Source organism: Schistocerca americana, chromosome X (genome assembly GCF_021461395.2).
Source record: "Schistocerca americana isolate TAMUIC-IGC-003095 chromosome X, iqSchAmer2.1, whole genome shotgun sequence".
In the NCBI taxonomy this organism is placed as follows: domain Eukaryota; kingdom Metazoa; phylum Arthropoda; class Insecta; order Orthoptera; family Acrididae; genus Schistocerca; species Schistocerca americana.
In genome coordinates this window covers 428,681,983-428,707,620 of record NC_060130.1, presented here as the reverse complement: position 1 = coordinate 428,707,620, position 25,638 = coordinate 428,681,983, and the positions used below count along the sequence as shown (strand labels likewise).

General features: G+C 41.9%; 1 protein-coding gene across 1 annotated transcript in view; it reads left to right on the top strand.

The window, feature by feature from the left end:
* The window catches only part of LOC124555571 (metal cation symporter ZIP14-like), a 222,960-nt gene that overhangs the window by 125,097 nt on the left and 72,225 nt on the right, over nt 1-25,638 (top strand). Inside the window, exons 2-3 of the mRNA XM_047129533.1 lie at nt 767-903; nt 16,582-16,753. Coding sequence (XP_046985489.1) covers nt 778-903; nt 16,582-16,753 — 298 coding nt within the window. The 5' untranslated portion in view covers nt 767-777. The remainder of the gene's footprint in view (nt 1-766; nt 904-16,581; nt 16,754-25,638) is intronic.

The following is a 25,638-nucleotide window of genomic DNA, read 5'->3' as shown; positions in this document are numbered from 1 at the left end:
TAAATCAGTTTTTTGAACATTTTTTCCTTTTTTTGGCATTTATGGGTAGAAAGCTTTCAGTTTCAATGCAGTATCATATTATTGATTATTCCTCTTTGTGACACAACCTCTATCCAATAACGTTTTAATTTAAATTGACAGTTTGATCTCAAACAATTGCTTCGGCTTTGAACTAACACCGCATAAAGAGGGGAATTCGTGGCTGGCTGCATCCAACCAGTCAGTTGACTGATGACACCAAAAAGAAAAGTGAGGCAACAAAGTAGTATCTCAATAAGAACAAACTAGATTTATCAGTAGCTGGGTTCTTAATCCTGTTTTATTTGTAAGAGAAAAATTAATCCTAGTTGTTTAGATGGTACCTGCTGAAGATTTCCCATAAATATGTGACATACATTCAGCAAAAAAATTAATATGCTTATATCCCAATTTTGTCAAGCACATTTCTGAAATACTTGTTTTGCTTTGTAGGAAACAATATAAGAATATTAAAATCAATTTCACAGGGTCTCTGAAAGTGATTTTCAGTTTACATGATATCAAAGACATTACATATTTATCAGGTAGTGGTACCTTGTGCTCTGAGGCACTGTAAATTGAATTTTTTGAATATTTTTCCTCAAATTTAAATTATTCTCTGATTACTTCATGTTGATATTGTGTAACAGTAAGATTATCAGAAAGATTATCATGATTCTATATTAATGTGCTCTCCCACTCCTGTGTGAACAACAATAACTTACAAATGTTTAAACTTTCATTGCAGAGAACACAAATATGGAGAAACTACTAGTAATCTTAATAATGACAGTTGTTCAGATTGTGATGGGATATGAAATGAACTGCACTGATGTGAACTCAGAACTGATGGAAACTCTAGAAATGATCCTGAATTGTACAAAGGTAAGACTATGAATGGTTAAAAGTTATTTAACACATAAAAAGTATGTCAATTTATTTTAAGTATATAAATGCATTTACAGTAGGATGAAAATTTTTCATTGGAGATACAAGACAATAGAGCTCAAAACATTTAGAAATTAATCAATGTCCTTAGTGTTTATTTTGTTGAATGACAATTGATTCTACAAACAACTGAACTAATTATGTTAACTGAGCTACAGAAATTCTTCATAACACAGTAATGTAATTGAAGAGTGGCAGTAAATGATAATATATGCAAAATAATAACCTCCTGAAAATATTTCTCCAGAAAGTTGGTGTGGTTAGTTTCAAATTTAATTCAATAACTTGACTCACCAGAAACAAAACAGTGACACACTACATGAGATTTACAAATTCTCAGACAATACTAATGTGTTGCCTGCCATATACATGCATCACTAGCCAACATATGGTGCATGACAGATGATACCTTGAAACCACTACTAGTTATTTACTTTCTTATTCCACTCACAAATAGACTGAGGGAAAAATGACTGGCTATATGTCTCCATACAAACCCTAATTTCTCTCATCTACATGGTCCTTCTGCAGAATGTATGTTGGTGGCAGCAGAAACATTCTGCACTCACTTTCATATGTCAGTTCTCTAAATTTTCTCAGTAGTGTTCCTCAAAAAGAAAATCACCTTCTCTCCAGAGATTCTCATTTGATTTCTCAAAGCATCTCCATAATACTTGCATGTTTCTAGAATGAGATTTTCACTCTGCAGCGGAGTGTGCGCTGATATGAAACTTCCTGGCAGATTAAAACTGTGTGCCCAACCGAGACTCGAACTCGGGACCTTTGCCTTTCGCGGGCAAGTGCTCTACCATCTGAGCTACCGAAGCACGACTCACGCCCAGTACTTACAGCTTTACTTCTGCCAGTATATATTTACTTGTATGTTGTTTGAATGTACTGGTAACAAATCTAGCAACCTGCCACTGAACTGCTTTGATGTGTCTTTAATTTGACCTGATGCGGATCGCAAACACTTGAGTAGTACTCAAGCATGGATCGCACTAGTGTCCTATATGCAATATCCCTTACAGGTGAACCCTACTTTCTGAAAATTCTCCCAATGCATTATCCTTTACAGGTGAACCCCATTTTCTGAAAATTCTCCCAATGAACCGAAGTCAATCATTTGCCTCCCCTACCACAATCCTTACTTGCTCATACCATTTTCTATTGCTTTGCAGTGTTATACCTAGGTATTTAATCAATGGGCCTGTGTCAAGCAGAAAGAAAAATTATGAGCTGTTGTATGCAATGCACAGAATAAATGGGGTACTTTTTAGAAACTCAAGAAACTAAACGATCAAAGTACACAGATGAAATTATACAATTCGTTCCTGGTAAGGAACTCGTTAAAGTCATAAAATAGGTTACTTCCCTGTGCTGCTTCTGTCTTGACTGGTTGCTGCTGCCATTAGGAGGGGACAACACTTCTAAAACCTAAATTGCTGATGTTGCGCAGTAGAAACAAGCCAAAACCGATTTTGGTTACTTTATTGAAATATTACTATCACCAGTTTGTACTTAAAAAGTATCATTATCAATTTTGAACTGATACAATTCATCATCATCATACAGCTTGCATGCTTTCATCAAAACATATGTTAATGTTGTTTTACATATGAGCTGCCCTAGAATAAACTATAATTCACAACTATGAAAGTGTAACAATGATGTTTGCATTACAGCTTTCATTGCAACTTACGTGAAACGTGCACCTGGAACATTTTTTTTGCAATTTTTCTCCAATGAATCATACTTATGTTGTTGTTTGTATTCTCTCTCTAAAACACACACACACACACACACACACACATACATTGGTTTTCATTATAATATGTGTGTAAAAATACAAACAATGTGAATATGATAGAGCAACTATCATTATTTCACTTTTGTAGCTGTGAATTTGTGTTGGCACTAAGCAGATAACCTGTAAACCAACATAATGTGTTTTGATGAAAGCATGCAAGCTGTCTGATGATGTTTTATATCAATTCGAAACTGGTAACAATACTTTTTGTATATAAACCAGCAATGATACTTTTTCAACAAAAGTAAACCAAAACCAATTTGTGGTTGTTTGCTGCTGCACACCATCAATAGTTAACATCACATTACATCCACAGTCTCCAAACATATCTTTATCTGACAAAATTGCACTTCTGTGATCACTGAGTGTCTGTTAGACAGTCATAAATCATGCTTGGACTGTCTATATGATCCACTGTTACATCAAAATGCTTTCAATAAGTATAAGAGACAGTCCAATGTGTGCTAGATGACAGAAGTAACAAAATCACTCACAATGTCACCATATGCAGTGTTTAGTTAATGCTGCATGCTTGTTCCTCATACTACTTGCAGAAATCGCTTAAACTTAAGTCTCAAATTTAATATGTGACCTGCCTTTTACAAAATTGTTATTTAATAATTTCAATAAGGTGTGTGCAATAAGATATTAGGTACCCAAGTTTTGGTATCAGTGTCAATAAATATTGTTAAAATAAAAATCATATATGAACAGTTTAGGGTCATCTATCAACTTGACATATTATATGGCACTGCAAGCAACATTTTGTTTGTAATGGGAACTAAAAAGTTTTCCATTTACTATCTGCATAGCATACAACAGCTCATAATTTTTCTTTGGACTAATTTTGCCTAGACAGTACAAAAACAATTAAATAAATCTTCAGAATTCCAGGATTAGCCACCTGTAGACTATTAAATGACAACCCAGAACATAAGGCCAAAATTTATGAGGCATTGTTCTTTTCATAGAGCTTTTTCAGAATATATGTATTTAATTTAATCAGTTCAGCACTTTTAAATGACAATTTCAATCTTCTTCAATGGTCTCATGCATCCCATTGCTTAGTTTTTACTTTGAGGAGCAAATTTCAACCAGATCTGAGCCAGAAGCAAAGCATGTAACAATAACAGATGTAACCTGAATCTGCTAAAATGAGGATGCAAGTTTCTGACAGTTAAAATTCATCATTTGAGTAAGAATATAAAGTCAGGTGACTTGGTGCTCTCTGCAACATAAGCAATAAGTTGACAGTGGGTTACACTGTATTACTTCCCCTTATATTAGCACAGCACACATTATGTGTACTCGTAACAGTTATCTGTACTGAAAAGCAACAATTATACTCACAGAAGGAGAGCACTACATACAAACGAGTACAGAAAACTTTTCACTTCAACAGCCAGATTCTCTTTACTATTCATCCAACCACTAACATCATGAGCCTACCGTTTATTATCTCATATATACCCACATAGACTGGTTTTATATGATAAGAGTGATAGTAAAAGGCAAGACATATTTTTTTAGCTATATCAACTGAAAGACATACGTCTAAAGAGAGAGGTTTGATGACTGACTAAAAATCGAAAAATTAAGGTTTTAACTCTCATTTAGTTTTTTGTTATCATTAGTTTCTCCTATGGCAATGTTTTGTGTATTTGGTAAGATGTCAAGGTGCAGCATGTACTGTATTCCATGTAAGCTGAGTTTTCTCTGTGAATCATTGGATAAATCATTTTATGTGTCTCGGGAATGCAAGGGCATTTCACCTCCAACAAAACAATGCATTGTATAGCATTATGGTAATCATACCACTATTTGGTTTGATAACAGCTTTTCTTATTTTATAGATTAAATATATAATATTTGAGGTTGTGGGTTTTTTGGCTGTAGCGACGGGCCATGCACAGAAAACTCCAACTTATTGCAATAAGACACTTTTATTAAGGTTCGTATGATTACAGAGAACACAAGGAAAACATTGCAGAAATTCACGACACGTGTATCACTCCATCAAGTAGTAGATGGGACTAATCAAAGAACTCCCGTCTCCAAAGAGCATTTACTCTGGACTTCGCCAGTGAAGTTACTGGCAGTCGACTGTCGTCACAACAGACCCCCCCCCTCCCCGGGAGTGCGGAGCACTGGGAGCAGGACATGGGTGTCTTCCTGTGTAATGGCGTTGTGGGATGCTCACTGGTTGATAGCAGCATGTGCTACGAGTCCATACTGTCTGTGCAGGGTGGACTAGTGCTCGTATAGATGTCGTCATTGCAGTACCGGTGGAGAGGGGATGCGAATCTTGAGCATCCTGTCGGTGCTGAATGTTGCAGCTATGGCAGCCATATCCACCCCATTTGGGATAGGGACTGTGCACAGGATGGTGATATGTGACGTGGGTGTGGACCCACATGAAGTGTTCCCTATGCGGAGGACGAAGATGGATCCCTCGTGGAGCTGCAAGGAAAGCTCGTCGTGTGGGCACTCAGAGGCGTTGATTGCGAAGAAAATTTCATCAACAGTGGATGTAGGGGGCTCTAGGGGGGTGGGGTGGGGTGGGTGGGGGGGGGGGGGAAGTAACGTAGTTCAGGAGAAACACTGGAACACTCTGTGGGGGTATTGGGTACCAACACTTGGGACGGGGTAATGTCACACGCAACATGTGGTTCAGCCTGAGGTTGTGGATTGTCACATGCAGTGCCTGTGTGAAACGAGGGTAGAGTATCATCACACACAACCACTGAGTTGCCCACAGGTGTAGGCTCAGTGCACACACATTCATGGTGGGGCACAGGGGAGTGGGCAGTCTGTGTGAGATCGAGGTTGTCACCTGGTGGAAGAACACTCAACTCGGGGGTGTGTGTTACAGATTCCTCGATCATCCAGGCTGGTTTCACGCGTTGGAGGGAAACTGTCTGCCGGCAGCCACTGATGAGAATGTCTATAGTATTGTCCATGCGAGCCACTACTCGATGCAGGCCAGAGTAAGGTGGCTGTAATGCCGGTTTGACTGTGTCATCCCGTAACATAACGAACTCGCAAGAGTCCAGTGCCGAATGCAGGAACACCCGAGGACGGGTATGTGGTCATGGAGGAGGCATGTGGATCGCAGCTATGTGTGTCCGGACATGCTCAAATAGTGTGGGGAGGTCAGATAGATCGGCGATTGCTTCGTCATTGATGAACTCTGCAGGGAGAACTAGGGTCTCTGCGAGTGAAGCCTGGAGGTCTGTCTTGTAAGCCGTGCATATTCCTAGCATAACCCAGGGAAGGGCGTCGCACCATTCACCACCGTGGCACATGAGTGCTGCTTTAAGGGTCCTGTGCCACCACTCAACCAGTCCATTGCTCTGAAGGTGGTAAGCCGTAGTGCAGAATCCATCCACCCCACATAGGATGCAGAGTTTGTTAAACAGCAGGGATTCAAACTGTCTTCCTTGGTTGGTGGTGATGGATGTAGGGCAGCCAAATCGAGCTATCCAGGAGGATCTACATCTACATCTACATCTACATTTATACTCCACAAGCCACCCAACGGTGTGTGGCGGAGGGCACTTTACGTGCCACTGTCATTACCTCCCTTTCCTGTTACAGTCACATATGGTTCGCGGGAAGAACGACTGTCTGAAAGCCTCCGTGCGTGCTCTAATCTCTCTAATTTTACATACATGATCTCCTCGGGAGGTATAAGTAGGGGGAAGCAATATATTCGATACCTCATCCAGAAACGCACCCTCTCGAAACCTGGTGAGCAAGCTACACCGCGATGCAGAGCGCCTCTCTTGCAGAGTCTGCCACTTGAGTTTGTTAAATATCTCCGTAATGCTATCACGGTTACCAAATAACCCTGTGACAAAACGCGCCGCTCTTCTTTGGATCTTCTCTATCTCCTCCACCAACCCGATCTGGTACGGATCCCACACTGATGAGCAATACTCAACTATAGGTTGAACGAGTATTTTGTAAGCCACCTCCTTTGTTGATGGACTACATTTTCTAAGGACTCTCCCAATGAATCTCAACCTGGCACCTGCCTTACCAACAATTAATTTTATATGATCATTCCACTTTAAATCGTTCCGTACGCATACTTCCAGATATTTTACAGAAGTAACTGCTACCAGTGTTTGTTCCGCTATCATATAATCATACAATAAAGGATCCTTCTTTCTATGTATTCGCAATACATTACATTTGTCTATGTTAAGGGTCAGTTGCCACTCCCTGCACCAAGTGCCTATCCGCTGCAGATCTTCCTGCATTTCGCTACAATTTTCTAATGCTGCAACTTCTCTGTATACTACAGCATCATCCACGAAAAGCCGCATGGAACTTCCGACACTATCTACTAGGTCATTTATATATATTGTGAAAAGCAATGGTCCCATAACACTCCTCTGCGGCACGCCAGAGGTTACTTTAATGTCTGTAGACGTCTCTCCATTGATAACAACATGCTGTCTTCTGTTTGCTAAAAACTCTTCAATCCAGCCACACAGCTGGTCTGATATTCCATAGGCTCTTACTTTGTTTATCAGGCGACAGTGCAGAACTGTATCGAACGCCTTCCGGAAGTCAAGAAAAATAGCATCTACCTGGGAGCCTGTATCTAATATTTTCTGGGTCTCATGAACAAATAAAGCGAGTTGGGTCTCACACGATCGCTGTTTCCGGAATCCATGTTGATTCCTACATAATAGATTCTGGGTTTCCAAAAACGACATGATACTCAAGCAAAAAACATGTTCTAAAATTCTACAACAGATTGACGTCAGAGATATAGGTCTATAGTTTTGCACATCTGCTCGATGACACTTCTTGAAGACTGGGACTACCTGTGCTCTTTTCCAATCATTTGGAACCTTCCGTTCCTCTAGAGACTTGCGGTACACGGCTGTTAGAAGGGGGCAAGTTCTTTCGCGTACTCTGTGTAGAATCGAATTGGTATCCCATCAGGTCCAGTAGACTTTCCTCTGTTGAGTGATTCCAGTTGCTTTTCTATTCCTTGGACACTTATTTCGATGTCAGCCATTTTTTCGTTTGTGCGAGGATTTAGAGAAGGAACTGCAGTGCGGTCTTCCTCTGTGAAACAGCTTTGGAAAAAGGAGTTTAGTATTTCAGCTTTACGTGTGTCATCCTCTGTTTCAATGCCATCATCATCCCAGAGTGTCTGGATATGCTGTTTCGAGCCACTTACTGATTTAACGTAAGACCAGAACTTCCTAGGATTTTCTGTCAGGTTGGTACATAGAATTTTATTTTCGAATTCACTGAACGCTTCACGCATAGCCCTCCTTACGCTAACTTTGACATTGTTTAGCTTCTGTTTGTCTGAGAGGTTTTGGCTGCGTTTAAACTTGGAGTGAAGCTCTCTTTGCTTTCGCAGTAGTTTCCTAACTTTGTTGTTGAACCACGGTGGGTTTTTCCCATCCCTCACCTCACAGTTTTACTCGGCACGTACCTGCCTGAAACACATTTTACGATTGCCTTGAACTTTTTCCATAAACACTCAACATTGTCAATGTCAGAACAGAAATTTTCGTTTTGATCTGTTAGGTAGTCTGAAATCTGCCTTCTATTACTCTTGCTAAACAGATAAACCTTCCTCCCTTTTTTTATATTCCTATTAACTTCCATATTCAGGGATGCTGCAACGGCCTTATGATCACTGAGTCCCTGTTCTGCACATACAGAGTCGAAAAGTTCGGGTCTGTTTGTTATCAGTAGGTCCAAGATGTTATCTCCACAAGTCGGTTCTCTGTTTAATTGCTCGAGGTAATTTTCGGATAGTGCACTCAGTATAATGTCACTCGATGCTCTGTCCCTACCACCCGTCCTAAACATCTGAGTGTCCCAGTCTATATCTGGTAAATTGAAATCTCCACCTAAGACTACAACATACTGAGAAAATTTATGTGGAATGTATTCCAAATTTTCTCTCAGTTGTTCTGCCACTAATGCTGTTGAGTCGGGAGGTCGGTAAAAGGAGCCAATTATTAACCTAGCTCGGTTGTTGAGTGTAACCTCCACCCATAATAATTCACAGGAACTATCCACTTCTACTTCACTACAGGATAAACTACTACTAACAGCGACGAACACTCCACCACTGGTTGCATGCAATCTATCCTTTCTAAACACCATCTGTACCTTTGTAAAAATTTCGGCAGAATTTATCTCTGGCTTCAGCCAGCTTTCTGTACCTATAACCATTTCAGCTTCGGTGCTTTCTATCAGTGCTTGAAGTTCCGGTACTTTACCAACGCAGCTTCGACAGTTTACAATTACAATACCGATTGCTGCTTGGTCCCCGTATGTCCTGACTTTGCCCTGCACCCATTGAGGCTGTTGCCCTTTCTGTACTTGCCCAAGGCCATCTAACCTAAAAAACCGCCCAGCCCACGCCACACAACCCCTGCTACCTGTGTAGCCGCTTGTTGCGTGTAGTGGACTCCTGACCTATCCAGCGGAACCCGAAACCCCACCACCCTATGGCGCAAGTCGAGGAGTCTGCAGCCCACACGGTCGCAGAACCGTCTCAGCCTCTGATTCAGACCCTCCACTCGGCTCTGTACCAAAGGTCCGCAGTCAGTCCTGTCGACGATGCTGCAGATGGTGAGCTCTGCTTTCATCCCGCTAGCGAGACTGGCAGTCTTCACCAAATCAGATAGCCGCCGGAAGCCAGAGAGGATTTCCTCCGATCCATAGCAACACACATCATTGGTGCCAACATGAGCGACCACCTGCAGATGGGTGCACCCTGTACCCTTCATGGCATCCGGAAAGACCCTTTCCACATCTGGAATGACTCCCCCCGGTATGCACACGGAGTGCACATTGGTTTTCTTCCCCTCTCTTGCTGCCATATCCCTAAGGGGCCACATTACGTACCTGACGTTGGAGCTCCCAACTACCAGTAAGCCCACCCTCTGCGACCGCCTGGATCTTGCAGACTGAGGGGCAACCTCTGGAACAGGACAAGCAGCCATGTCAGGCCGAAGATCAGTATCAGCCTGAGACAGAGCCTGAAACCAGTTCATCAGACAAACTGGAGAGGCCTTCCGTTCAGCCCTCCGGAATGTCTTTCGCCCCCTGCCACACCTTGAGACGACCTCCCACTCTACCACAGGTGAGGGATCAGCCTCAATATGGGCAGTATCCCGGGCAACTACAGTCGTAGTCCGAGTGGGGGATGCGTGGGACGAGTTGGCCGTCCCCGACAAATCCCCATCCGGACCCCCACAGTGATGCCCATTGGCAACAGCCTCAAGCTGTGTGACCGAAGCCAACACTGCCTGAAGCTGGGAGCGAAGGGATGCCAACTCAGCCTGCATCCGAACACAGCAATTGCAGTCCCTATCCATACTAAAAACTGTTGTGCAAAGAACGTCTAAACTAATCTACAGAGAGTGCAAACAAATCGACACAAAATTTAAAAGGATATTAAAATACAAGATTGCCTAGTAAATGCAGTAATGCTGCTACTTGCGCACTGCTGACACACTGCTCGGTGGCGGAAGGAGACTACGCGATTTTACACTATTCAGGTACTAAAACACGATGCTACAACTCTCAAATACTATAATACGCCCAAAATTTATGAATTAAACAATGCAAGTACCAAAAACACGCAAAGAAACTAAGAATTAAACTATGTAACAAATGAGTGAGCTAGGAGTATATGACTTGCTGCTGCAGCTGCTTATCCAACGGCGGCAGGGAGATACGAATGCGCGTGCTACGGAATCCGCTGTGATGTCCTGCAGGGGTGTTACCTCCACCCAATGCGTAACACGGTCAATGACGGGCAAGATATACCTGAAACCATCAGACATGGGTAACGGTCCTATGAGGTACATGTACATGTCGGAAGTGGCCTTTCAGGATGTCGAATTTACCTAGACTGGGTTGTGTGTGCCTGCTGACTGTGCTGTTCTGGCACTGTAAACAAGCACGAGCCCAAGTACGACAATCCCCCTTCACACCTGGCCACACAAAGTGTTCTGCAACCAGGCGCATAGTAGCCTTAACACCAGGATGTGCCAAGTTATGTAAAGTAGTGAACCCTTGGTGACGCAACACGGGGCGGGGGGGGGGGGGGGGGGGGGAACAATAGGCCGGATGGTGCCCATGGATGTATCACACCACAGTGGCCTGGCCGAGCCCGGTAGGTTGCACGAAACGATCTGAAGGGAAGTATCCGGATCCTGTCGGAGGTTGTGCAATTCAGTGTCACTGTCCTGTAAGTGGGCCCATTCGTCGAAATTAATGGGGGACGAAATTGCAGTGATACGTGATAGGTAGTCAGCCACCACATTTTCAGAACCCCGAGTGTAACGGATGTCTGTTGTGTATTGGCAAATTAAGTCCATTTGCTGAAACCAATGTGGGGGAAGGTCAGCAGCGGGGTTACGGATAGCCTCCGCGAGGGCGCGATGGTCTGTGAAAATTGTTATATTCCTTCCTTCGATGTCTGTGCAGAAATATTTTACAGCTTCATAAACTGCAAGCAGTTCTCTGTCAAATGCTGACCATTTACGTTGAGCTGTAAATAGTTTTTTGGAAAAAAACCGGAGTAGTTGAGTCGTGTCATTGACATGCTGTTGGAGGACTGCACCAATTGCAAAATCACTTGCATCTGCTGTAATAGAGACGCAGGCATCTGGCAAAGGGTGGGCGAGAGTGACACCACGTGGTAACGCTGATTTAAGGTCTTCAAAAGCTCTCACCATGTTGTCAGACCACTGTACTTGGCGACTGCCAGATGTTTGTTTCCCCTCCAATGCATCAGTTAAAGGGGCTTGAATTGCTGCCGCCATCGGCGGGCTACAACGGTAGAAATTGACAGTTCCTAAAAACAGCGTAATTCGCGAAACGACACTGGGAGAAGTAGATCGCGAATGCAGTCAACCCGCTCCTGCAGGGTGCATATACCATCCGAGGAGACGGTGTACCCCAGAAAAGTGACAGCGGTGCAGCGGAGTTGTGACTTGTCATTATTGATCTCGACTCCGTTACGTGTCAATAAGTACTGTATCATGGCCAGGTGGAGTTCATGTTCCCTTTCTGAGGGGGAGAAAATTAATATGTCGTCAAGGTATGCGTAGCAATATGTGCAGTTAAACAGAAGTGAGTCTATAAAACACTGCCAAGTTTGGGCCACGTTTTTGAGACCATAAGGCATGTAATGAAATTTGTACAGCCCGAAAGGTGTGATCACTGCTGTCTTTGGTATGTCACTCTGTTCCATTGGTATCTGTAAATATGCCTTGCAGCAGTCCAAGACACTGAAGATGCATGCTTCGCTAAGTACTTGCACAAAGTCTTGTTTGTGAAGTATAGGATAATTGTCTAATACCGTCCGCGCATTGAGGCGATGATAGTCGCCGCAGAGGCGCACTGTGCTGTCCTTTTGGGGATTAAATGTATGGGCAAGGACCAGTTACTGTCCGATGTACGAACAATACCTGCCCGTAGAAGTTCCTCCACTGCGGCTTTAGCGAGGCATAGTTTATGTGGTGGCAGTCGGCGTGCTTTATGATGCACTGGTGGCCCATCTGTCGTGACAATTTTGTGTGTCATGCCATTCATGATGATAGTGTTCAACTTGGCTGGGGAACTCGCTCGGGGCCCATTGTGAACGGGAATTGGTAGCACGCAAGAGTCACTAACCTGATGTGCTGGGGAAGCTGTCTGTGTCGGTGGCAACAAAGTTCCCCGAGGTGCATCTCCAGTGTCGGATGGTGGTGGCATTCACAGGCGTTGTACGAGGCATCGTGCCTCAGTGAGGGCTTGTGTAGCCGACGATATGGCCTGGTTCAGTTCGGTGTTGTGAGCATGGAGATCGTCAACTGCAGGGCCTTCGGGCTGGAGCTGGGTAATGGAAGTTGTGAGGCTGACCGCCAGTGAAGAGCACTCGATGGGAGCTGTGTCGAAGTCGTCGGGAAGCTGAGGGGGAGGGGGGGGCTGAAGAGGCAACTGAACATGCAATATGAGTGGACAAGGCGTGGTGCAATAATGTGGCTGACTGAAGATCTGGAGACAGTCCGAAGTGGAAAAGGAAGTCAATGCCTAAAACTGGATCTTTGATGTCAGCCATGTTGAAGGACCAAGTGAACTGTTTGCCAGTTATGAGTTCAATAGGTAACTTGGCCAAACCATCGACACGACGTGTTGACTTATTTGCTGCTCAAAGGGACAGTTTGGTTGGTGCCGTGTCCTTTACAGAAAATGCGGGAGGTATGACACTAACGTCTGCTCCGGTATCGACGAGAAAATACCAGTGCAAACCTAAATCCAAGGGGTACAGACATCCTCGTGAGGTGAGGGATCTGACGAAATGCAACATCTGTGGGCGCCCCTGCATGTATCCGCGGGCTGTGGCGCCTACTGTGGCCCGCGTGTGGCGTTTGGGAACGTGCAGGGCGGGTGGCAGTTGCGAGCGGCGTCCCTGAAAGTGGAGTGGAATCAGCATATGCGTGAGTCAGCTGTACTCGTCCCACCAGCCGCAGCGTCGGGCGAGGGGAAGGCAGGGCAGGCAGGCGCTAGCCCGGTTGGGGTTGGGAGAGGCTGTTGCCGACCTGCTGGCGGTTCCAGGTCTTGACCGCTAGATGGCTGCTGTTCTGTGTGCTGTCTGCGATACACACGTGCCCGACCTCTACCGCCCAACGGTGGAAGTATAGTCACAGGATTACCAACCTCGGTGGTATTAGGCACTGTGCTGCGTGGTGGGAGGCAGCTGTGTCGAATAATAGCGTATGCCTGGTCTGCCAACCGTAGTTTATCCTCAAGTGACGCTGCAGTATATGGAAGCAAATGTAACTGTAGTTCTTGCGGCAGCTTCACCAACCACAATGCCCAGAGCACTAAGTTCGGGGAGATCTCTGTACTGACCTGTGCACGCAAGCGCCGCCACAGCTGTGAGGGTGTTCTGTCGCCTAAAGTCTCATCGTAAATTATGTTGTGAATTGTATCGGCTGGCGGACAAGAGAAGTGCTCAATGAGTAATGCACGAGCAGAGGCATATTTGTTGCTCTTGGGTGGGTTCAGCAACAAGTCACTGATGAGATCAGGGTGGTCGTGCAGGTGGTTCACTAAACATACAAAACGAGTGTTGTCATCCGCATTGCCATGTTTGTCCAACATGTTGTCCACCAAGGTAAACTACGTCACTGGGTTGTCTGGTTGTAACAGCGGCAGCTTCAGAAAATGACCAGGGGCCAGTGCTTGTGGGGCTGTAGGAAAGGCATGAAACGTACAGGGATTCTGCACGGTGTTCGCTGGTGCGAACTGTGCCTCAGTGACGGGTGATGTGTTGCGTTGAACATCTGGTAGCTGTGTAGTCAAGACGTAGTATCCAGTCCTTGTAGGCATGGAATCTGTACGGCCACATGACAAGCACGGCGTGGCAGGTGTGGAAGGATCAACCGCTGATGCAGCTGAAATCTCGAGCAGAGGCGCGAGATCGCGATTGAGCGCAGAGAGACGGGGCGGAACCACGACAGATGTGTCGCCCGAGGTGTGCACGGGATGGCAGAACAGATAGCCATATAAATGGCCTGGCGCAAGTGCCCCTTCGACCGGTGCGGAGGGGGACACGTTAAATGGTGGGCCGCTCTGAGGAGGGGGGGGGGTGCATGTGGTCCCAGAAACTGGACAGCTACGTGGTCCATGTTATGCGGTAGAAACTCGGGGCTTCCGGGGTATTGTGCTGGAGGAGCATTCTGTCAAGCGTAGAATGCTGTAGAAGGTGTCCGCGACGATGTGTACAGTGCCCGGTGTGGTATGCCAGCAGAGGTTAGAGTCGTCCGGCCAGGCAAGGCAAACACCGGAGATACAAACATTCCTGGTGTATTAGTAGCACACGGAGTAAAGCGTTGCACTTCACAGTCAAATGTCCATTATGCAGTCACAGTGTCCTGCACTGCCGGAAAAACTGGATGCTGTAACATTGTCTATTGGCGCGAAACCGGTGGTACCCAGATCTCGACGGCAACGTATTTTCGGGACTCAGAGTCACCAATGTGGGTTTTTTGGCTGCAGTGATGGGCCACACACAGAAAACTCCAACTTATTGCAATAAGACACTTTTATTAAGGTTCGTATGATTACAGAGAACACAAGGAAATCATTGCAGAAATTCACGACACGTGTATCACTCCGTCAAGTAGTAGACGGACTAATCAAACAACTCCCATCTCCAAAGACCATTTACTCTGCACTTCACCGGTGAAGTTACTGGTGGTCAACTGTCGCCACAAGGTTTATTAGTAGATGCCAGAAAATGAGAATAATATTAGTGTAAATAACAGAGATCATGGAAAATTACCTGAACAAACATTGCAAACACAACTATAAACACAGATACATAGTCAAATAACACAGCTTTGAAAATGGTGGCAAGACCTAACCTTAGCTACAGGGTAAATGTAGATCCATAGTCAAATAACATAGGCTGCAAACAGATGGCAATGCCATGCCTTAGCTGCAGAATAACTTATAAGGTGTAAAGAGCAGAGAGTGGACACTGGTAACTCTCTGATAAGACTGTCTTTCTGCACTGATACAATAATTAAAATTTAAATGGATATTTCCAAGTAATGAGAAATACAGCACTCAAAATATGAACAAAAAGGAACATTAATTATTTTTACTCTAACAATTAATTTCTGGATAACTAACATCTACTAAGTTCAAAAGCAGAAATAACATTGTCCATAAATTCTGTGGCACTAGCTGTGGATTATCAGCAAACAAATTTCAAATATCAGCACTAGGATTTATATTAATAGACCATATGTGAAAAAGATAAATACACAACTTAATGAAGTCATGTGTATTGTTAGTGGATTGATACAGTCTACACACACATACTAGTTACCTTTCTTGACTCACGTTTCACCTCCTGATGTCAGACAGAAGTGTTTGCTACTACCAGAATGCCAGAACATAGTTGATAACCCCAACCTTCCAATACTGAATGATGTGGAGCAAAAAAGATTAAGATCAACAAATGCCACTCTTACCACAGCCAGGACTCTTACTGGAAATGAATTCAGTGCTATTAATAAATGGAAATGCAGTTGGCAACAGAATTGTCCTCCACAATACCTGAAACTGCTCTGCATCCAGGAGAAACCCCCTGGATTGGACCAGCCTCAGGCAGTTTGGACTACCATGAACCACATCCTAAGAGGCCATGGAAAATATGCAGACACTCTCCACAAGTGGGAAAAATCTTGAGCACCATCTTGTGACTGTGATGCAGAATGACAGACACTTGCTCATGTACGAGTTACTGGTGTAATTAAAGCTGTGAGGACGGTTTGTGAGTCGTGCTTGGGTATCTCAGATGGTAGAGCACTTGCCGGTGAGAGGCAAAGGTCCTGATTTTGAGTCTCAGTCTGGCACAGTTTTACTCTGTCAGTGCACACTTTATTGCAGAGTGAAAATTTCATTCTAGTTGCTCATGTTCTATCAACATGTCCCACACACACCTAGAAAAGTCCCTTCAAAGGTTTCCTGATGGTGGTAAATGATGTGATAAACTACAAGACCTGGGTATTCAACTATAGCTGTTATCATTTTGTTATATTATGCTGGAGATCTGTGTTGAAATGTTGATATTTAGTAGTTTAGTAATCTTTTTATATGTACAACTATTCCTGTGATTCAAAAACTGAAATGTATGCCATATGATACATAAATAATTTTTGGATTGCTTCTTGTTTCTTTCTGCCTCTGATGATATTGGTGTAAGTGCACTTACATTTCAGATACTTTGTTTTCTTTCTCAAATACAGCTTCATCAGGATGATACACTAGCACCAGATTCATTGTCAGGCTTATATGGGTCTACGCAGTATTATCCATCCCTCAGTTCTGTATGTGAAAGGATTATGAATAATGTCTCAGCTAACCCACAGAAACCAACAGGACTGCCACAGCCTGAGTCAGGCCCAACTACTCTGCAAAGTAAGTATATATTCATTACTTAATAATAAATACAAAAGATTTTTAGGTGCAGCTGTTTCTCTAATAAAAACTTCAATTCCTCTCCCATCCATATCATCTTTTATTCATAATTTCAGTTTCAAGTCATTGAGAAAGCAATAGAAAAATGTCAAATCCTTTTCAGCATGTGGTCTGAAGTACTCATAATGTAGTCAGTATATTATAATATGGATGGATAAAAAAATCTACTCACCAGGCAGCGGCAGGAGAAAACATATGTAAAAGATATGGAAACATGCAAGCTTTTGGACCCAGTGAATCCTTCTTCTGGTAGAAAAGTTGAAGGGAAAGGGATGAAGGGAAAGGACAGGTGAGGTTTTGGAAATTGGGAGATTTGTAGAAAAGTTGCCAGAACCCTGGGCCAGGGGGACTTAATAGAAAGGATGAGAAGTCTCTCCTCCTCTGTCATGACTTTTCCATAACTTCCCCATTTCCTAACCCTTACAAGTCCTTTTCTTTCATCGCTCATCCTGTCCCATTAACTCTTCTGCTAGAAGAAGGAGCCACTGGCTAGCACTTTCCAATATCAATTTACACCTGTTTTCTCGTGCCACTGCCTAATGATTTTTTTCATCTACCCATATTACATTATACTTTCAAACATAGTTTATTTTCATTCACAATAAATCAGGGCATTGAGTGGCCAACAGTCACATAAACAGGATTAAAATTGTGTATATCAAAATAAAAATTCAGAATGGCTAGCCAATACTCATCCCCAGTAGGCCAAAAGATGCATATAAATGTATAAGAAATTTCTCTAATTGTCCTTCATTCACTGATACCAGCCAGTAGGAATACAAATAAAAACTACTATCAATAAATGGCATCAGTTACTGCCTCCCCACTCCTGTCATCCACGCAAAAACAGACTTCAGTGACATTATTGACAAACTGATCTTACAAGCAGGAAGAAAAGAGACTATGGAAGATCTGAACATAGTATTGGCCCAGCAGAAAGTACACCAGCCTGATAAATGTTATTGAAAATTACAACAGTTGCACAAGCCAATTGAAAATGACAATAGTTGCGTAAGCCAGTGCTTGCATATATGTAAACTACATCATTATCGCAATACAACAAAAATATAATAAGCTCCATCAAATAATAGCACTTGACTGCATATATGTGGCACTAATGAAGGATACTTGAATATGATGCAAGAACATTGCATTATACAGACTTATTTAATGAAATACTGATTCTTAATGCATCAGGGAATGCAGTTTATCATCTTTATTAATATTAAAAAAAGTTATGCATGTAAAAGGAAGTAGAATTACAAATAAGTGACTCATGGTTAACTTTGAATTTAGGATAACCATCAGAGTACTGAGGGATTGATATCCATCAGTCACTTATTTTCTCAGATGCTATTTAATTACATACCACCAGTATCTGGAATCTTTTTCATTAACTTGTTCACAGTCATGGCCATAGGTTTAACAAGAAAGAAGAAAGTCCTGTTTCCAAGGGTAGCTGTAGGACCTAGAGAGAAACACCTTAAGCTACTAGGTGAAAGGGCTGCCTTCGGAAGAGAACATGACACCAAGCGGTAGCTGAGCTAAACACAGCTGACTAACAGTGAGTGGGACACAGAGAAGGGCAAGTTCAAAGCAGCTTATGTAAACAATGAGGCACAAAGTGGAAACCTTCACCACAATGATGTCAATAGGCCAAGAGTGAAGAGAGACACAATCAGAATCGTGACCAGAGAGAAAGACCAAGCACCAAGAGCGGTTGTTATCGAACATTCCAAAATACAGCATTGATAGTAACTAACAATATCAGGTGTGAGTATGGAACTGACTGACCATTTGATAGGCAGCCATAATTATATCAGCTGTGAGGAACACTACTGGCAGGCATATTCACATGGTGAGCAGAGTGGCTCATGCTGTGAGCGCAGTGTAGTGGCAAGACGGTGCCCTCTAATGGCCATTCAGGACAGTTTCCTCCAGCAGGCATTCAACTTCCATGGAGCCAGATCCTATGCCACTCCCCCCTCCCTTCTAAACAAGTGTATATTATATGAGCAGAAATGCCACTGACAGGGGGGGGGGGGGGGGGGGGATGGTATAGAGGCACGGGTGAAGACATGGTCCATCTGATTACTGACTGTGGGAATGGAGGGTGTTCAGAGGCACCCTTCAGGCTATTGTTGGCAACTGACACGCCAGGGGATTCCACTGATCCAAATGGATGTGGAAGGGATCACTGGCACAAAAGTGGCTGCAGTGCCTGCAATATCATATTTATTTGCCGACACCAGGCAACAGACTTTCAACCAAAAGTATCTCCCTGTATGGGAATACACATAAGGGGTGTGGTTGACAACATACAAAGTATCTCCCTGTATGGGAATACACAAAAGGGATATGGTTGGCAACATATGGATGTTTGGGTGTGGCCCTGAGTCATGCTTGGATAGCCTAATGGTAAGGTGACCACCACGATAATCGCAAAATCCAGGATTGAGTCCTGTTCCAGCACAAATTTTCATTGTTGTCATTCCATTATACACCTGACGGTTGTCCATCTTTGCAGCTGTGATTATATTTCATAATGACTGTAGTTGCTGCAGTGGGATTATTCCATCATATTTTAGAACATCACAGACACTGCAGTATCGCAGATATTACAAATGATGTTCATAGTCTCACGTTTAGAAGAGTGGAATGATTATTTTTCTGTTCTTTTATTGTTTGTACAAATTCACCAGGAGAAGCGAAATTTCAGACAATCTTTACACAAATTATGAAACTGAATGTGAGAGTAATAATATAACTAGCCTCACTGAATATCGGCCTCACTGTAATTCAAGTATTTTTTTTATTCATGTAGCTAAACTTGTGAAAAATTTGGAGGTTATGTTAGACAAACTATCTAGCCACAAAATAATGGTACTCAGAGCCATTTAGTCACAAAATCAATTTCTGGAGAGCTATTATTAAAAGATATAAATTAACTTGCAATCATTACTGATTCAGCATCAGAAAAGTTACAAATTAATACAGCTACACCTAATAGTTACTAACCCAAAATGCTTAGAAGCAGTGATTACATTTTCTCAGAAAATTAATGACAGAATACGGTGAGCAACACTGAATGAGTAAGGATGCAACGAGTACTTGTAGGCCTACAAACAACCATTAAATCTCTCATGAGTTCATAGTATTATAAAATTAGTAAAACAATCTTACTAGATTACCTACTTCTGAGAAAATATTAACTGTAACATATTAAGTCTATTATGGACTTCTAGCAAGTGCAATTAATGGATTTTTAGTTTGTTATATTACTTTAAACACAACCAAACATGATGGTAAAAGAATAAAAAAGTAAAAACTGCAATTTGTGAAAGAGTTTCCAATTCCTAATATTATTTAGGTTTTTGTCATACAAGTTTTATGTCTTGGACACGCATTTGGAACACAGTAAGTATTGTGTGGATACACCTGTGGTTATTTGCAGTCAAACTGACAACAGTCTAACCATTCCTAAAAAGAAAGATAAGTAGGGGAAAATGAGGAAGAAAATGATGAGATGAGCTGCAATCATTTGATGGACCAGTATGGCAACAACAGTGCAGGATACACACCTATGGTAGAAGTCTAGAGGGCTCTTTAAACAACAGTGGGACACTAATTACTAGTATAAAACATAACAAATAAACATAGACAAACAAGTAAACTCACCACTGGAGGTCATTGCTCATGCCCTAGGTTAAACTTGAACCATACCTCCAGTTAACATTATGCTCATGGTGCTGATTATTGGTGGATGACTGTAACAGAGCTCTTGTGAAAGGAATTTTTCACTTACATCATTCATAGCATATTTATCTGACATTGATTTATCTTTCTCATCAAGCTTATGATGTCGAAGGTGTCCACCACATGACTTATCTTCCATTGTGAGCCTAGCTGCAGTTGTGCAGGTTTCAGCAAACACCTACAGTATGCAGATAAAATGACTTGCTATCCACGTGCCTCACATATCTGGCACAGTTTTGAGTTTTTAGATACCCTGCAGCAACATGACAGTAATTAAATCATAGTGTTACTATTACTCAAGCTGTGGTCCAATAAATGCATAGTATTTAGGACCAACCAAAAACAGTCTTACACATGTCACATGCTTGTTGTAGATACTTCCAGTACACATGATTTTTGTTCCCCTTCTTTAAGAATTCGACATTGGACACATATGTTTTACAGTGGTTTATATTCTTCAAATTGACATTTGACAATTAGGGCAAACAGCCAGTCACTGTGTTTTATCGTCATCATTATTACTCACTGAATATTCAGAGGGACAACATGAACACTGTCCAAAAATTGCCATGCTCTAGACCAAATTCTAACCACTGATCTCCATATTACCATCTTATTTCGATCTGCAAAAGAAAGTCAGCCAAACAAACTTTTCTCTTTATTTACATATATATGCTTTAAAGAAGTTAGTCTTGGAACATGCCTGCTGCAGATACTATTTGCATTTAGCAACTTTATAGTGCAGCTATCAATTGTTTTTGTCACCACCACCACTCTTTTTGATGGAAATATGTTTCCTTCTTCCCCGGGCATCAGTATAGGAACAGCAAGCAGAAATCACATTGTAGAAAGTCAGTTACAATGGGAGCATTCAGTCTGAGACAAAATCATTACTGTGATTGAAGAACGCAGTTTTCAATTAGAGATGCTGGCAATAGGCATGGTGTTCCACCTACTGCTGCAAAGAGATGATACAGGAATTATAGTGACTGAGGTACTATCAACAGAGATCCTGAGTCAGGCAGGGAGATACTTGGCACACACCATGGTGACATAAAACTTATGAGTAATATTGCACAGCATCCAGCCCTAAATGTGAAGCAGTTGCAGTGAGAGAGCAACTTCCTCAGTTACAGAGAAATACTCCACTGAATACTTAGGGAAGCCAGACTGCACACACAAGGATGCACTGTGAAACAGGAACTCAGGAGGAAAAATGTTTCATACTGCCCAGCATTCACAGTGCTCCATCTCAATGTTGTTTGGGAAAACGTAATTTTCACTAATATGAAGATGTTTTCCTCAAGCAACAGTGATCTAAGGGTGGTTTACAGGCAACGAGGGACCATACAACAAAAGAATATGTAGCAATGATAAGAAATGGGCAGCTATTGGTTCTTAGGGCTAGATTTTTGTGAGAGGAGCAGGACTCAGTTGTACTTCACAGAATTGAGGGAACTCTTGATAGCAGACAGCATGACCTAATAATGAAGTATGTGCTGCTGCCTTCAGTGTGAATGCTAAGCATTGAAGGAAAGTTCATGTTACAGGAAAATCATTCTTCTGTGCATATGTCCCCATCCATTCAGCAGCAACTGTCAAATGCAGGCATTAAAAGACATTGGCCACCACAGGCTGCTGGCATTAATCCAACACGGGACATATGGGCTGAGGTAGCATGAATTCTGTCAGAAATTTGGCCACAAAACCAACAGACTACAGCTGATGCCTTTCAGGACTGCATTCTTGTAGCCTGGGATGAAGTTACTTCATCTGGGAATTACGTTTGATGCCTCATAGATTCCATGCCAAGATGCATGATAGTTAGATGTAATGGGAGATTCTGGACAAGATATCACAGCACTTAAAATGGTCTATTTTATCTTCCTGTTCTTTTGCTCAATTTTATGTCAGCGAAATATAATGGGAGACTGAACCTGAGATAGTAGAATATTTATTGGTTTTCTTTTAAGATAGAATTTTAATTGAAATAATTTTGTTTTAGAAATATTTTTTAATATTATATTTCTCTTTTATTTGCTCTCTGCCTAAATACTCAAAAGACATTAATTGAGAGGGACATTTTTAGCACCATTATTCTATTACTTCAAATTTATCTCTCACTTCCCCTCTAGTGCTACCCCTTGCAAACTCCCTGAAAGGTTAGATGACTTTTCCTAATACTTATTCATCTTTAATTTGCCCTCACCCCTCTCTTTATCTTAAACGCTCATCTCACTTGCCTGCCATTCCATCTTTCCAAAATTATTAAGCAAATGAAGTAGCTTTTGCTGAAAGTACACTTTTTCTTGTAACGGCTACCTGTTCCTCACCTATCTTGTACTTTCCTCCTTTATCATTCATCCCAAAATCTGTTAAACAGTTGTTTTAAAGCCAGAAAACCAACAAACTACAGCTGACGCCGTTTGGGACTGTATTCTTGAAGGACAAGATGAAGTTACTTCTTTTGGAAGTTATGTCTGATGCCAAGGCATGTGATTGATGTTAGACATAACGGAGAGGGGGGGTTTCTGGACAAAATATTAGAGCACTTGAAACATTATATTTTACTTACTTGTTCTTTCACCCAGATCATTTGGTTTCAGAAACGTATTGAACCAAAGATAATAGAATATGAGTTAGTTTTTGTTTAACTTATGTTTTTAATTGAAATAATTTTGTTTCCAAAATGTGTTTTTAAATATTATTTTTGTCTTTTATTTGCAGTCTGCCTAAATAATTGAAAAGTAATAAATTGTGAGGCACTTTTCCAGGGTTTTTTCCTTTGTTATTTCAAATTAATCTCTCTCTTTCCCTCTACTGATACCCCTTGCAACCTCCCAAAAGTTTGAAATATTTCTTCCAATATTTATTCACCTTTGATTTGCCCTCTCACCTCTCTTTCTCTTACACTCTCATTCCACTTGCCTGTCATTCCACCCTCCCAAATTAATAAACAAATCAAGCAGTTTTTCTTGAAATTATTCTTTTTCTTATAGTGTCTCTCTCTTTCTCAGCACTTTTGTTACTTTGATCGTCTATCATTCCTCCTAAAACTTATGAAACAGTTTTCTTTTAAATTCCCAGATTAATTACCCATTCATCACTCTGAAAACTCTCTTGCCTTGTCCCTTTTCTCTCTCCTCTAAGATAAAACAAACTATCACATAGTTTTCTATAATTTTTTATTTTTCACTTCCATTTTCCTGTGTGTTGCCTCTCTCCCTCCATCCCTCCTCTCTCTCTTCCTCTCTCTCTCTCTCTGTCTCTCTCTCTCTCTATCATTTTCTCCAGACAGCTATTTGCAGCCTATGGAGATTGGACATGCTACATTTCAAGTACAGAGGGACCGAAAGAACTATAAGTTATGTTCCTGTGCCTGGGCATGGATGTTCATTAGCAGTTTTCAACTTCTGAAGTCTTCTAGATATTAAAAACATAGGTGTGGACATTATGGTGGTAGCGACCAGTAGTAATGGCTGGTTGGCAACTTTGTAGTTCAAGATAGAGATATGGAATGTGGGTATGTAGAAGAAGCTGTTGTTATTGATCAAAGGCAGCACTTAATGAAAATAATTAGCAGTCCAAAGCTCTTTAAAAGGAGAATGCACTAAATTGTTTCCATATCTGATGTGCTTGGTGTCCTGTGACTCTCGAATCTTTCTTGCTTTAAGCATTTGTCTTGATAATTTTCCTTTGCTCTCATTTTTATGATTTTGTAGTGTTCTAGCTGGGAGTTAGGTGTAGACAATGAGCTGGAGGCCAGTAGTGATGTATGTTTCCAGTTCAGTGGCAGGAATTTTGAATTTAACATAAAGTAAGCAGGTTGCTACAAGGCTGATAGTGGTATGTATATGTGATAATTTTCTTATCCTCATCTTGTGGATCCAAGATGAGGCTGGCAACCATTGTTTGAATTATTTTGGTAATATTCAAGTACTGGAAGTGGATGTGGGTCCACTGATAATTTTTATCATTTAAAACCATTGCTGTAGAATTTTTCAACTCCTTTTGTCAAGTTCTTCCGTGGCTATCCAACTGTGGGGTTGCTAGTTCCAGTATCTATTTGTCATTCACTTATGTTACATTTATGTGACCCACAATTTTTCAGTTAAACCAGAGCTGATGGCAATAGTATGAGCACACAGATTGATGTTCCCAGTACCTATCCCGAATGCAGTAATCTAGCTTTACAATAGACTTCAAGAGTTTTTACCAGTTTAGCATGCCAAACACTTTATGGTGTGAAATCAAATGATTTTGTTCACCTGCCATTAAACAATTCAGGTTCATCTCTCTGCCAGATGGTTTAGCCTAAACAACTAATGATATTTATGTAACACAACATTAGATTACATCCAGGAATATAATTTATGTTCCAACCACATCGGGGTACGAGGTGGGGTGATTGTCTGGGACCACTCTTATCGCTTTCATGTTCAGATGCTCAGATGTGTGTGAAATCTTATGGGACTTAACTGCTAAGGTCATCAGTCCCCAAGCTTACACACTACTTAACCTAAATTATCCTAAGGACAAACACACACACCCATGCCCGAGGGAGGACTCGCACCTCCGCCAGGACCAGCTGCACAGTCCATGACAGCAGTGCCTTAGACCACTTGGTTAATCCCACGCAGCTCGCTTCCATGACTGAGTCTCAGTCTGGTACAAACAAAATTAAGGTGTCTACCTTCTTAGCAACTCATTCAGTGCCATTCAGTATTTAATCAAATTATGTATTCACAAAAAACATTAAATTTTGTTGGCTGAAGCAGAAAAATGCTGATATCAACATATGTCTAATTCAGGAATTTCATAAGTTTTTCACCTTCAGATCTAAAATATACTGAATCAAGATTATGAGAAAACTTACAAAGTAGAGGTTTATTAAGATTTCATTGCCTATTTTTGGTCTGGCATCTTAAACAAGAGGAAAATGTAGATTCAGTATTCTAGTCTTCCAACCAGCTTGGAACCCACAGCTAGTACAGTTGTTGCTTCAGACAGCAGTCACATTACCACTGAGCTAATGAACCACTGCTGTGATCTCTGATCTGTCATTGCCA